Raw genomic sequence first — 14716 nt, 5'->3', positions numbered from 1 at the left:
CATCGTCTCTAGCCCCTCCATGAAACATCTGTAAAAGTCTTGTGATCACAGATCCAGCAGTCTCTTGCTACCCAGAGGGAGCTGAGACTACAAAACAGCAAGTGGGGAGGGAGGGGAAGGGGGAGGAAGCTGGGGGGACCCCACAGTGTGGGAGAAGGGACATCGGTTGCTCTGGTGGGTGAGTGGCTCTCAGCACTTGATCAACTGCTACAACTTTCTACGCAAACTGGGCTGTGGTGGAGCACGCCTTTAATCCCAGCACTCCCTGCAGAGGCAGGTATATCTGAGTTCAAGGCCAGCCTGATCTACAGAGCTTGTTCCAGGACAGCCAGAGCTATCTCAAAAAATGAAAGCAAAAACAAACAAACAAAAGAAAGAGAGAGAGTGAAATGAAAAGAAAAAAGGAGCAGAGACAGTTATGACCTTGAGATTCCAGCCTGCCAATAGGCCAAGCAAACCCATCAAACCCCTCATAGAGACTTCAGTGGTGGTGGCAGCAGTGGGGGTAGGGGATTCTGGGAAGAAAAGCATATAATTTTAAAGTGAAGCCATCATGGCAGGGCAGAAGCTGCCATGGCAGGGGCAGAAGCCACCATGACAGGGGCAGAAGCCACCGCGGCAGGGGCAGTCCCCTAGCCAGGTCCCTACTTGCCACACTGGATTAATCCTTAGGGGTAGACAGAGTTCAGGTTACATCTCCACCTGGAGGTAGGTTCTGGTCTTTACACCTGTCTCAAAAATAAGTGTCAGAACTAAAATGGAATTGTGGCTTTAAAAGAGAAAAGCCTTGGCAGAAAAATTATCTTCCCTGTTGTTTGCTACTGGCACAAGATTCAGAAATGGTTCAAACTGTAAAGTGAAAGACTTGGTTTTGTTTTTCAAGACAGGGTTTCTCTGTGTCCCTGGCTGTCCCGGAACTCGCTCTGTAGACCAGGCTGGCCTCCAACTCAAAGATCCGCCTGCCTCTGCCTCCCTAGTGCTAGGATTAAAGACATGCACCACCACAGCCCACCTCGAAAGACCGCTTTGTATAAGATGTCATGTTGGGATCCAGCAAGATGGCCCAGCAGGTAAAGATAGTTACCACAAAACAGGAGGACCTGAGTTCAATTCCTGGGACCCAAATGATGAAAGGAGATACCTCCCCCCCCCCACAAGCAGTCCTCTGACTGCTACATGCAAGGTACAGAAAGCATGGGTGCACACAAAATAAATAAATATTAAAAAGAAGAAGAAAAGGAAGGAAAGAAATGTGGTTCTCAGGGGCCTAAACCACCCGGAACTGAAAGCCAGTGACCCGCAGCCTCCGGCTGACAGGATCTGGGCTGTCTGGTTCAGCAGCAGCACCACATGTGGCTCTACCTTTCTGCTCTTCATCTCCCCTCCACACACTGGCGTCACCTCAGACTGACACCAAGATAGTTGCTGCATCCCAGCCATCAGGATTCAGACCCGGTGAAGAAGCCAACCCCTTCTTCCATCAGCCTCAGCCTCCAGCAGCATCCACCCTCTGATCTCACTGGTTTGCCTCCTGTTCTGTTTCCATGATCTAAATGTTTATAATGAACGTTGGCATCCCCCCTTTCATTTATTTACTAATTTATTTTTGAGGCAGGGTCTCGTCCTATAACTCAGAGATGGGCCTGCCTCTGAATCCAGAGTGCAGGATTAAAGGTGTGCATCACCGCACCTGGCTATCTGCCTTTATTATTTGTATTGTTTTACAGGGCCGCTTACTGGCTTGTAGCTTGCAATGCAGCTAGGCTGACTAGCCATCCAGTCCCAGGGATCCTCCTGCCCTCACCTCCCCCGTGCAGAGACTACAAGCGCACATTATAGCACATGATTTTTTATGTGGGTGCTGGGGCTTGAACTCAGGTCCTGAAGCTTGCAAAAGAAGCATTTTACCTCTCCCCAGCCTGTGTGTGCAATGTGTGTGCACATGTGTGTGCAAGCCCATGCAGGTGAATGCAGTACTCATGGAAGCCTCGAGAGGGCGCCAGATCCCCTGGAAATGGCGTTAGTAACAACTATGAGCTTCTGTGTGGTTTCTCAGGACTAGACCCGGGCCCTCTCAAAGAGCAGCCAGGGCTCTTAGGAGCTGAGCCGTCTTTCCATCTCCTCTAGAAACAGCCTCTAGATGGCAGTTCTCAATCTGGAGGTTGCAAACCCTTTGAGAGTCACGTGACCCTTTCACAGTGGTTAAGTGTTGACACCCTGCATATTAGATATTTACATTATGGTTCATAACAGTAGCAAAATTACAGTTATGAAGTAGCAAGGAAAATCACTTTATGGTTGGGGCTCACCATCACAGGAGGAACTGTACTAGGAAGGCTGAGAACCACTGGTCTAGATTGACAACTACGTTGTTTCACTGTCTACAGCCACTCCATGGCGGACAGAAACTGACAGGACCTGCTGCAAGAAGGATTGCAGGGGGGCATCCTAAGGACCACCTCCAAGCCCTCCATAAAGAGAAGATGGGGTGTCTGCAGCTCTGTCGCAGGGCTGGGCATGGGCGGCAGGAGGGTCCAAATGAGTCCAATGACAAAATTAAAACCAGAGACTGCAGGTCACTGGCTGCTCAGCTACGGCTCTGGCGCTACTCCAGGCATGAACAGGAGGGGGCGATGTGCAATCACGTTTCTCAGAGGAATAGGGGCGGGGCCGCTTGCGCCAAGTGCCAGCAGCCAGGTGGGTAAGCAGAGGTTCTGAGGGCTCCTGGTACGGTTGCCCACCTGGCCCAGTGGGGTGTGGTGACTCTCACCTGTAACCCAGCATAAAAAGGCACAATTCTTGACTGCCCCACCTAGGGACTGAATGATGCTGGTCATCATCTCCCGCCACCTCACGACAGGCGTCCAGGGGACACACAAACCCACTGCCCCCATCTGAAAGTGCTCTCTTCCTGGAGGACCAGGCCTTCCTCCTGTCTCTAGATCACCTCCTTTCAATAGAACTTTCTAGAAATATTACGTTTATGTTGTCCAATGTGATTGCCATTAAATGCGTGTGGCTAGCAAGTGCTTGAAGTGGCTGGTTGAGGAACTAAATCTAATTTTTCTTTGTTTGAGACAAAGTCTCTCTATGGAGCCCTGGCTGTTGGGGAACTCACTCTGTAGACCAGGCTGGCCTGGAACTCACAGAGATCCCCCTGCCTCTGCCTCCACTCACAGCATGTATACGGAGATCAAGGGACAACTTGTGTGACCTGGTTCTCCTCTTCCACCGTGTGTGTCCTGAGGACATAGCTCAGGTCGTCAGCATGGCAGCAAGCGCCTTTAGCTGCCGAACCACCTCACTGGCCTGACACACGTTTCGGTCTCATTGACCCTCCATGCCCTCCTGTCCTCCGTCTCCCACCATTTAAACAGTTTGGGTTCTATTTTTTCAGTCAATGCGGCTCACTATTTCAGAATCCAGCCGGTCCCGAAGCTTCCACCCCAAACTCAGTCCAGGCAGAGCTCAAAACCTGGCAGAACTGGAGAGCCTGCCTCACCCACCTACTGGCCTCACTCCCTCATGCAGCCCTTCCCAGGGCCTCGCCTACCCCGATTTCACAGTTCCCAAGGCGCACCTGGGCGGCCAGCTCAGCCTCAGTCCCTTGCTGAGCAGCCTGGGTCGCCCAGCCCCTCCATCATTTCTCTCCTGATTCCAGATCGCCCCCTTCAGGAGCCCTCCGTATCCCTTAGGCTAGGCGGAGGCATCCCTCCTCCCCCTTGGTTTTCATCTCTCCTGCCGGGGCGGGGGAGGGGGAGGGCGGAGTTACACACAGAGGACTGACGGCGGGGAGGACCCATCCTAGTCCACATTAGGTCTCGGGCTGAGCATGGAGAGTGGACGCTGGATTGAGTGGATGAATACTTTTGAGAAAAGCGAAACAAGAAAAGCATGGGCTGACAAGGTGGCTCAGAGGATGAAGGTACTTGCCGCCAGCCTGATGACCCGAGTTCGATTCCTGAAACACACATGGTGGAGGGGCGAACCCCACCCCCCCGCACCAAATGTTAAAAGAAAAAGTAAATAGAGTGAAACACACCACAGACAAAACATCTCGGCTACTCACTGACTCCCCGTCTCCCTGAACTTCAATTTCCCGGTCCTGGCTTCTGCGGGAGGGGAGGTCGTAGGAGGAGGGATTGCTCAACCAGAGGCAACCTTGCTGTTTCAGGGAGCCAGCCATGCTGAGAATGGAGGGGCTAGGCCTGGGAAATCCTCTGTCACCCTGGAAGACAGGTCCAACCAGTGTGAGCGCTTCTCGGGACATGGGTGGAGACTCGGAGCCTGGGAAACTGTGGAAGGAGGTGCTGGGGCTCTGGGACTTCGCAGCCTGACTGTCCTGAGGCTGCCCCCGAATGCCCAACTGAATTTCAAGCTCCAGAGAGCCAGCCTGTGGCTCTCAGTGACTTTGACCTCTCTACAGGAAGCAAGATGGAGATTGGTACCCGGACCCCAGGCAGCTTCTCAAAGGGCTTCCTGTTCTCAGGTAAGGAGGGAAAAACCTCAGAGGACCGAGGTACAAGAATGGACAGGATAGTAAAATCCCATCTCCACCTAGATTTCATCTATGGACTGGGGGAGTAGGAACTTGTGTTTACTTCCCTACTGGGTTCTAGAGAGAGAGGTGGGGGACTAGAGACAAGCCGGATTGGTGGTGAGTCGGTCTCACCTAGGATTCCCGTGTTTGGAAGGTAGACCATCCTGAACTACAGAGCCAGCTCAAGGCTGGCCTGGTATACTTGGAGACCTTGTCCCAAATCAAAGTCTAGGGAAGAGCCAGGCATGGTGGTGTATATATGTAACGGCAGCACTTTGGAGCCTGAGACGTAAGGGTCACAACTTGGAGCTAGACTACACAGTGAGTTCTAGGCTAACCTAGGCTATATAGTGCAAACCTGACTCAAAAAAAGAAAACCAAACCAAACAAACTAAAATCTAGGGAATTTTAGACATGAAATTTTATGATGTAATTGGCATGATAACTAATATAATAGATATCCCTTTAAATATTGGCTGAATGAGTGAATTCAGAGGGTCCAAGTGTTTAGAGACAGACCACATAGCATCTCAGGGGAAAAAAACAAAAAACCAAAAACCCTCTTCTGCCAGTGGGGTGGCAGATCTGTGGCATCTGTGCCTATATTCCTATTCCTACACCCAGGGCAGACATCACTAATCAGTCTCATCATTGAGTCCAGTGGGAAGCCCTCTGAATCCTTGCTTCCAGTTGAGAGTCTATAGTGAGGAGGGTTTTGTTATCTGTGCCTGAACTCAGGCCTCCTCCATACCTTCCCACAGCCTTGATCCTGTCTCTCTGGCTGCCCCAAGGCTCCCAGGCAGCCCTCCACATCCTAAAGACCCCAGAGAAGCCCCAAAAGAACCAGGACCTTCTCCTGTCCCTTCATGGTGTCCCTGGCACCATCCAGGACTTTATCTGGTACCTGGGGGAGGAGACTAATGGAGGCACAAGGCTGTTCTCTTACATCCCTGGACTACAGCGGCCCCAGAGGGATGGCTACGCCATGGGACAGCGAGACATTGTTGGCTTCCCCAATGGTTCCATGTTGCTCCGAGGTGCCCAGCCTTCAGACAGTGGCACCTACCAAGTGGCCGTCACCGTCAACCCTGCCTGGACATTGAAGGCCAAGACTGAGGTCCAAGTGGCTGGTGAGTGCTTGCTCTGGAGGACTGTGGTGGGAGGAAAGCCATGTGCAAACACTATTTCACTTGACTTTCTCATTAATATGCACAATGTGCATTGATTGAGCGCCTACTGTGTACCAGACCACGGATATCCTTAGCCCTAAAAAAACACCCCATTTCATTAGTTCTTCCCTTATAATGATTATCCCCATATTTGTTGAGCACCTTTAAAAAAAAACCTTCCTCAATTTTCAAGCCAAGTGTTTGTTGATGTTGTTGCTCCAAGTGAAGGGCTAGGGGACAGGGCAGGGGACAATAGTGGCATCTAACACTTCTAGGGAACCTTACCTGACCAAGTATGATAGTAAATATTTTCCGTAAATCAGGTTGACTATTAGGTCTTGCTGAAAGCTTGGGGTCAAAACTGGGCGTCTCAGAGAAGTTAGACAGCCGCTCTGGTCTCACTACACATCACTAGTGCTCGCCACTCTTAGGACCCCAGACGGTGGCAAAACCAGAGCCACCCCTACGTGAGGACCACTACAATACAGTAACTTTCCCTCTTAAAGAAGCTTCCTGGGGCATCACTGTTGTTGAACCGAGGCACAGTGAGGCTATGATTTGCCTCCTCAGAAAATTAAACAGGCTGACATGACACAGGAAGCAGGATCTTTAGAGCGGTCTCTAAGATGACCCTTAGTTAGGTGCCACCCAACACTGGGGAGGCTGAGGCAGTGGGGGTAGGGGAGATTCTGCGCCAGCCTGGGCTACAAGCAACCTGGCAGAACCATGTCTCAAACATGTCAACAGGGTCAGCAAGATGGCTCAAGTGGTAAAGGCAATCGGTGCCAAGCCCGACAGACTGATTCTGATACCCAGGACCCCATGGAGAGAGCCAGCTACCGAAGTTCCCCTTTAACATTCACCCGCAAGTGCACACAGACACATGAATAGATAAATAATGAAAAAGGAAAAATAGGCATGCTTGGGTTTGATGGTTCACAGAAGGACCTATGATCTTGGTGCACTACCACTGAGCCACACCCCAGCCCCTCACTGAGGGATTCTAGGCAGGGGCTCTACCACTGAGCCACACCTCAACCCCTCACTGGGGAATTCTAGGCAGGGGCTCTACCACTGAGCCACACCCCAGCCCCTCACTGGGGGATTCTAGGCAGGGGCTCTACCACTGAGCCACACCCCAGCCCCTCACTGGGGGATTCTAGGCAGGGGCTCTACCACTGAGCCACACCCCAGCCCCTCACTGGGGGATTCTAGGCAGGGGCTCTACCAGTGAGGGGCTGGGGTGTGCTCAGTGGTAGAGCACGCTTTCTAGCATGCATAGCATGGCACTATATAGTAAATAATTAGGAGAGGACAGACAGAAGCCATCACTGATACAACCCTCTCTTCCAGACACACGCGAATACTCACTCACATCCCACCTGCCTGTCAATGCTGGGATCATGGCTGCTACCATCATTGGGAGTCTTGCTATGGGCTCACTGCTTGTAAGTGGCATTGCCTACCTCCTGGTCACTCGAAGACAGAAGGGCAGAAGCCCCAGGTACAGGTCCCAGATCTCCCTCCACATCCTCCATTTCCTCTCCTTCTCCTCGAGGTGCCCTGTCTTCCCCAGGCAGGGTGAGGGTCAGGTAGTCTCCATGTTCTTGGGGTTCCCTTCCCCCACCCCAGTATCTCAGGGTTCTTCTATGTACTCCCAGGGTTGCAGCTACAGAGCAGCCTGAACTGAACACTATTCCTGAGTCTGGTAAGCAAGGAACATGTGTCTTTCTGTATCACCCTCTTGAAGGCCTCTAGTCCCACATGTAATCAGAGCCCACTGGGACCCTTGGACTCACTGAGGGGACCAGAGACCCCTCCTAAACCTCCGGGGTTCCTGCTCCTGACAGGTCCCCTGTTCATAAGCCTTCCATAGCTCCCCAGTGCTAGGGACAAACTTCCCTTTCCCTAGCGTGCCTCCCCGGTTCCTCACTCTCTCGACAGTGGGCCCTCTTGCCAGCCTCTGGCAAGCATCCCTTCGGCATCAGCCCAGTTTTCACTTCTCACTGTCTCAGATGACTCCTCCTCCGGGGAGTCCTCCCTGATGTCCAGGGTGTTCAGGCACCTGCTTCTATGTTCCTACCCCCGCCCCACTCCCAGCCTTCGACTCTCTGGGCTGTCACTCTTTGGGGATGGATCTTTCTTGCCCCAGGGGACTTCAAGCCCTAGGGAGGGCACTGCCTGGATTGTCTGGGCCACCACTATGTCCCCAGCACACAGTTGGCAGGAGGAGAGGTCTGCATAAAATGTTGGTTGAAGGACTGAGTAAGTGAAATGGACCAGCAGGCAGAACGGGCCCACAGGAGCCTTCTGTCATTGGGGTCCCCTTCCTCCTCTACTTTAGGTGACAGCAACGTCTATGAAGTGATGCCATCTCCAGTCTTCCTGGTGTCCCCCATCAGAGACACAGGGCCAGTGAACCCAGCCATGGTGAGTCTGTCCCCTTGGAGCTTGCTTCTCACAAGACCCCTTCCCAGAGTTAGCCATGGTGGTTGGGTACGACTCTCCATGGAGAGAGATCTCCAATCCACTCTTCCTTCCTTTCTTCCTTTCCTTCCTTCCTGTGTGTGTGGAGGGGAAGGGGAGGGACACATGCCACGGCACTACGTGCGCACAGAGGTCCAAGGACAGCTCGTGGGAGTCAATTATCTCTGTCCACCAAGTGGGTGCTGGGAATCAAACTCAGATCATCAGGATTAGTGACAAGCACCTCGCCCCACGGAGCTGTCTTCCCAGCCCCTCTCCCCAGTTCTTGTGTATCTCTTCAACCCAGACAGGGTCCAGTGACAGCGAAGGCAAGGATCCCATCCAAGTCCAGCTAGTGGAGCAGTGAGCTTTCTGAATTTACTTCCAGGGTGTGGGTGATTCTGGAAGTCACACACGGCAGGTGACAACTCAAGAAAGCCAAACAATTTGCAGGCAGAGGCATCAAAGAACCATGCTTCCCTAGCAACCCTCATCCCAGCACCTGAGTACTGGGAGCAGGAGAGTCAAGAATTCAAAGTCAGCCTCCAAGCTTGAGGTTAGCCTGGGCTAGACTGAGACCCTGTCTCAAAGAACAGCAAAGTAGGGGAGAGCTGGCTGGAGAGCTGGCTCAGCACTTGCTTGCTACTCTTGAGGACCCAAGTTCGGTTCCCAGCACCCACATCAGGTAGCTCACACCAAATTTAACTCCAGCTCCACAGACCTAATGCCCTGTATGGCCCTTAGCGCATGCACATGACACACACACGCACATGCACACAATACACACAAACGTACACACACAGAACACAGATATATACACAGAGACACAGACACATGACACACACACGCACATGCACACAATACACACAAACTTACACACAGAACACAGATATATACACAGAGACACAGACACATGACACACACACGCACATGCACACAATACACACAAACTTACACACAGAACACAGATATATACACAGAGACACAGACACATGACACATACACACATGCACACACAATACACACACAAACACATACACACACAGAGGCTCACACAAACAGACACACAGGCACACAAATGTACACATACATACACAGACACACGGAAACACAGACATATATACACAAAGACACAGACACATGACACACACACACAGAGACAGACAAACACACCAATATAAATTAAAAGAAATCTCTAAAATAAATCAGGAAAACGCAGAGTCAGGAAATGGCTGTGCAGGCAAAGGCTCTTGCCCCACTAACCTGATGACCTGAGCTCCCTCCCTGGAAACCACATAAATGCCAGAGAAAATGATTCTATAAAATCATTGCCGTGCCAAGACACACACCCCTACATACAATAATATATTTTTTTATTTTATTTTTCCAAGACAGGGTTTCTCTGTGTATGTAAATCCTGGCTGTACTGGAACTCACTCTGTAGACCAGGCTGACTTCGAACTCAGAGATCCCTGCCTGCCTCTGCCTCCTGATCGCTGGGATTAAAGGCGTACAATACCACTATCCAGCAATAATAATATTTTTAGCTGGGTGGTGGTGGCGCATGCCTTTAATCCCAGCACTCGGGAGGCAGAGGCAGGCGGATCTCTGTGAGTTCGAGGCCAGCCTAGTCTACAAGAGCTAGTTCCAGGACAGGAACCAAAAGCTACGGAGAAACCCTGTCTCGAAAATCAAAAAAAAAAAAATAAAATAAAATAAAAAATTAGACAGAGAGAATGTAAAATGCAAAGGCTAATTGTCTAAACCCCAGTGTGGGGAGGAAGCTAAACATTAATGGTGAAACTGTCCAGCCCCTGGGCACCCCAAAAGTCCTCATGTCAGGCCAACCACCTAAGGTGCGTTGACCTGCAAGGCATGGGTTCCCTGCACTCAGGACCTCATAATCCGAGGGCCAGTGGGGACTCTAAGACCAGGCATGTACATAACATCAGCGTCAAAGGTTGGGGGGCACGAGGCACCCTTCACCTTACCCCTCCCTTGCAGAGCCGGCCTCCACTCCCTTCCCAGCAACCGCAGCCTGAGAACCAGTACTACCAGGTATGGACTGGGGAGCAAGGGGGTCAGATGGCCAGGGATAGGGGCTCCTAATTCCCCCCAGGGACACCTGTTTTGGGTTCCTTGAGACTGACCACCTGAACAAGGTCCTTCCTTACCTTCCTGTTCCCTGGGCCTCCTCCTCTGTAAAAATGATCCAAGGCTTCAAATCTCTCCGAGGAGGGGGGAGAGCCCAGAGTGGAAAAGGAGATTGCTCGGGGTCACACAGCAGAACAGGTCATGCCTCCATGGAGCCCCACTGCATGATGGGACTCACTTCTGGAGTGACTCTCAAGTTTCTCCAGTTCCCTCCTGGGCGTCCCTGAGCTCTGTCTGTCTCCACGGGTGTTTCTCTGCTCTTCTGGGCTTCTCCTGTGCTCCTCCCTCCCGCTCTGTCTCCCATCTCTTCAGCCTCCCCATGTCCTCCTCCTCCTCTTCACCTCCCACCACGTCCTTCTCCATGTCTTCAGTTCTCTCACTCTATCCCATCTCGGTCTCCTGGTTCCATTCTCCGTCTGTCATGTTCTGACCGGCCCCCACGCCCACCCCATCTCCCTCCTCCTCTTAGGACCTGCTAAACCCCGACCCAGCCCCGTACTGCCAGCTGGTGCCAACATCCTGATGGGGTCGGGGCCAGGCCTGCCCAGAAGACAGAACTCTGCCTTTCCCTGACCGCAGCCCTCAGGGCCTCACACCTGCGGAAAAGACACGCGTGACACCCACAGGCCAAAGCTGTGGGAGCTGGTAAGATAAGCTCGCCAGAAACCCAGTATTGCAAGGGGCACGTGCCCCACAGCGTGGGAGACTGACAGCCCCAGCTCCCCGGAGTCCCAAGAGGTTGTGCCTCTTGCCACCCTGCGGCCACTTGCCCAAGAAAGCAGGCTCCTGCTTCACCAGGGCCAGGTTCTACATTCATGGAAGAAGGCCTCAAAGATACTCCACCATGAAATCCCATGGTGGCTCAACCAGTTACCTGAAGTCCTTTTCTTGGGGAGAAAACACTACCAGGAAGACGCTGGAGAAGAGATTCTCAACCTGTGGGTGGCAACCCATGGTGGGATGAGGGGGCACCCTTTCACAGGGAGTCGCCAGAGCAAAAGCAGCTGACCTAAGAAGATAGCCCTGGCAAGTCGCCAGACCTCAAAATCAGCCACCCAGAGGACCGGGACATCTGCCTAGAACCCGCCAGTGAGGGGCTGGGGGCGTGGCTCGGCAGGTAGAGTGCTTGTCAATCATGCATGAAAGACCTGGGCTCAATTCTCCGAACCACAGGATTTAAAAAAAAAAAAAAATCAAAATCGGGGCTGGAGAGATGGCTGAGATGGTTAGGAGCACTGACTGTTCTTCCAGAGGACCTGAGTTCAATTCCCAGCAACCCGTGGTGGCTCACAACTGTCTATAATGAGATCCTTTTGACCTGCAGGGATACATGCAAGCAGAACACTGTATACATAATTAAGTAAGTCTTAAAAAAAAATCAGAAATCATTAGCCACTGGGAAGAGATGGCGAGCCCTACGCTAGGGAATGGGAGAAGGAAGACTCTAGAAACTTGAAAGCTCAAGAAATCACACTCCACCCACCTCGCGCCCCAGCCTCCAGAGGCACCCAGCCCTGTGGCCTCTGGGACCAAAAAACAGTGACAACCACTTTGGACTCCGTTTTTTTACGATAATAAACTCGTGTTGTTTTAAGCCACTCATTTGGTAGCAGTTTGTTCCAGCAAACAAGAGGACGCAGAAGGATCCCAGGGTGGGGAAGTTCAGACCCGGCTGATTGGCACTATGCAAATGAGCTCCTCGAGGAATTTCCCCAGGCCTAGATCACACACAACCTGTGCCTGGTAAGTTAGCCACCCAGACAACCACGTGGCCTCAGGTCTAGAAGGGTCAGCGAATGAATAAATGAAGCTGGGCTTCCTTAGTTCTAAAAAAAAACAAAACAAAACACTTGTTTTTTTTAGACAATACCTCTCTGTGTAGCCCTGACTTACCTAGAGCTCACAAAAATCCACCAGCCTCTGCCTCTTGAGTGCTGAGCTTAAGGCGTTTGCCACCACACCCGGGGAAATCTGTAATTAAAAAGATTTGAGGGGGAGGGGTTCAGTTTGACCAAATGACGTTCAAACCGTGCTCTTGCTCCCTCTTCTGGCCATAGGTGGAATTGCACGTCCTCAGCTTCTAATTAGGGTGCAACAATGTGACTTGCTTTGATTGATGAAATGTGGGTGGTAGAAGCACATCCGGGTGTGTCATCGCTTTCCCTCCCTATTTCTGTAACAATGACTGGTCCTGTCATGGTTCCTGAGTGAGCCCTCATAATCTTCCTGACCCTTGTCACACCTGTCTACCTGAGACAGGAGTATGCCCTTAATGAGCCATGCTGTGGGTGAAATGGGGCCGCTTATTACTGCAGCATAACCTAGCTCACCCTGACCTCAGATGAGGAGACCCAGCCTCCTCAATATAAAATTACATTTCCCAGATGTCCTTGCAACTGGATCTCAGCATGTGGTTAAGTTCAAGTACAATCAAATATGGAGAGAAGGTTTATCAACAGTTCACCAAAAGGTCTTCTTGCTTGGCAAGAAGCAGAACACGTGAGGGAGTTGGGTGTGTGTGCTGCTGTAGGCAACATCACCATGCCAGTTACATAGTAATCTGGATGAGAAAGACTCCCTTGCTTAAGCCATTTCTTTGAGGAGTCCCTTATTCCCAACTCGCTCTCTCTTCCTTCCTTCCTTCCTTCTTTTTCTTTCTTTCTTTCTTCCTTCCTTTCATTTATTTATTTATTGTTTTTCCCTCCCCACAAGTTTGCGTCAGGTAGGCAGGTGTGGCAAGGATCAGGAGAACTTGGTTTCATGTGTGGATATCTTCAGATCTTCAGAAACCAAGTGACATGGTTAGACTTTGTTTGTTTGTTTGTTTGTTTGTTTGTTTGTTTTTCGAGACAGGGTTTCTCTGTAGCTTTGGAGCCTGTCCTGGAACTAGCTCTTGTAGACTAGGCTGGTCTCGAACTCACAGAGATCCGTCTGCCGAGAGCTGGGATTAAAGACGTGTGCCACCACCGCCCGGCTCAGGGTTAGACTTGGTAGCCGGGAAAAGCAAGGAACGCGGACGTGCACGCAGTGACTTTATTTATAAACTCCGAGCTTGAAGCAGTTTCCACTCGTTTTTTGCCTTGGCTGAAGCAAGTCACGTGGTACAGAGTCCTGCAAGGGCTCCAGACGTGCAATTCTACTCTGGCCAGAAGAGGGCGCACGGGAGCACTGTACGAAGCATCAAACTCTGATCCAGGTCTTCTGGCAGAATTGTCTAAGCATGCCTGCCCTGCTGCATTTATTCTTCTCGGACTCCATTCACCGAGCAGACACTGAACCAGAGCACGGCGACTGCTAGGGACGAGCCTCGAGAGCCGATGGATACGGAAGCCCCTAGCAAGGGCTGGTTGTTGATTGAATAGGAAGGGTTGGAGAGCAAGCAGGGTGAAGCATCCATTCATGAATTTCACAAGTATTTATGAAGCGTCTCCTGCATACATCACTGTTTTGGGTCCCAGGAGATATCTATAATCAAAACAGAGACTAATCCCTAGTGAAGCCGACCTCCTGGAGACTCCGGGACAATCGACGAGGTGGGGATAATACCACAGGGGTGACAATGTTGGGAGGGGAAACAGTGAAACAAATGGTCTTACCACTAAGATATTTGTGCTTAATATGCACGAACGAACTAAAAACAGGCCAGCAAGATGGCTCTGCGGGTAAAGGGGCTTGCTGCAAGGCTGATGGCCTGAGTTTCGATCCCCAGCACCCACACACTGGAAGGCGGGAACTGACTCCCACAAACCACCCTCTGAGCTTTGGCACGCACACAATATTAAATATGTGTCATTTTTTAAAAAACACTACAAGGAAAGAAGAGGTGAGGAAGGAGGAGTGTGAAAAACATCCAATCTTGGATCCGGGAACCTCGCACTTCCCCCACAGTTCCACGTTGAGCCAGTAGGAGGCAGCAGAGGCCAACAAACAGGCCGCCAGGCGCAAGCCCATCCAATGCCCACCCACCCCCTTCTGCCCGCTCTGCTGCCTCGGGCCGAAACACCCAATTTTGATAGGCCTCTGCCTGCAGCAGGCGTGCCTGTCACCTCCTAAATTTAAGCCTCCCGTGTCCCAACAGTTCAGTCTGAACCAGGCAGGTCCCCTCCTCTCTGCCTCAGCCTCTGTGTCCTGTCGTTTCTCCCCCAGCCCCTCCAGGACCAGCCATAGCCCCAGTGCCTTTAAATACAAACTTCTCAGGTCAGGTATCAGGGGACATCCTTTTCATCCCTTTCATCCCAGCACTCAGGAGGCAGAAGCAGGTGGATCTGTATGAGTCCGAGACCAGCCTGGTCTGCAGAGTGAGGTCCAGGCGAACTACAAAGAGAGACCCTGTCCCAAAACAAACAAGCAAAGGACAAAAAGAAAAAAAAAAGAAAAAATAAAATAA

At 51.4% G+C, this 14716-nt stretch overlaps 1 protein-coding gene across 1 annotated transcript; it reads left to right on the top strand.

The window, feature by feature from the left end:
- Positions 1 to 4434: 4434 nt before the first annotated feature.
- Ceacam19 (CEA cell adhesion molecule 19) lies at positions 4435 to 10852 on the top strand. Its single transcript, XM_041653256.1, has 7 exons — positions 4435 to 4489; positions 5302 to 5670; positions 7063 to 7213; positions 7371 to 7417; positions 8054 to 8139; positions 10180 to 10233; positions 10799 to 10852. Exons 1-7 carry the CDS (start codon positions 4435 to 4437, stop codon positions 10850 to 10852), a joined length of 816 nt encoding a protein of 271 aa, XP_041509190.1.
- The last annotated feature ends 3864 nt before the right edge of the window (positions 10853 to 14716 follow it).

This window comes from Microtus oregoni, unplaced genomic scaffold (assembly GCF_018167655.1).
Source record: "Microtus oregoni isolate MIOR12 unplaced genomic scaffold, Mior012 000006F_ref0000085, whole genome shotgun sequence".
Classification (NCBI taxonomy): Eukaryota; Metazoa; Chordata; class Mammalia; order Rodentia; family Cricetidae; genus Microtus; species Microtus oregoni.
Note: the sequence above shows the minus strand (reverse complement) of the source record. Positions and strands in the feature narration are given on the sequence as shown.

Bases quoted from the DNA above. Each gene is read 5' to 3' on its own strand.
- Ceacam19 (XM_041653256.1), top strand. From the start codon at position 4,435: ATGGAGATTGGTACCCGGACCCCAGGCAGCTTCTCAAAGGGCTTCCTG. The intron at 5,671-7,062 runs GTGAGTGCTTGC...CCTCTCTTCCAG, and splicing joins GACTGAGGTCCAAGTGGCTG to ACACACGCGAATACTCACTC. The intron at 8,140-10,179 runs GTGAGTCTGTCC...CCTCCCTTGCAG, and splicing joins GGCCAGTGAACCCAGCCATG to AGCCGGCCTCCACTCCCTTC.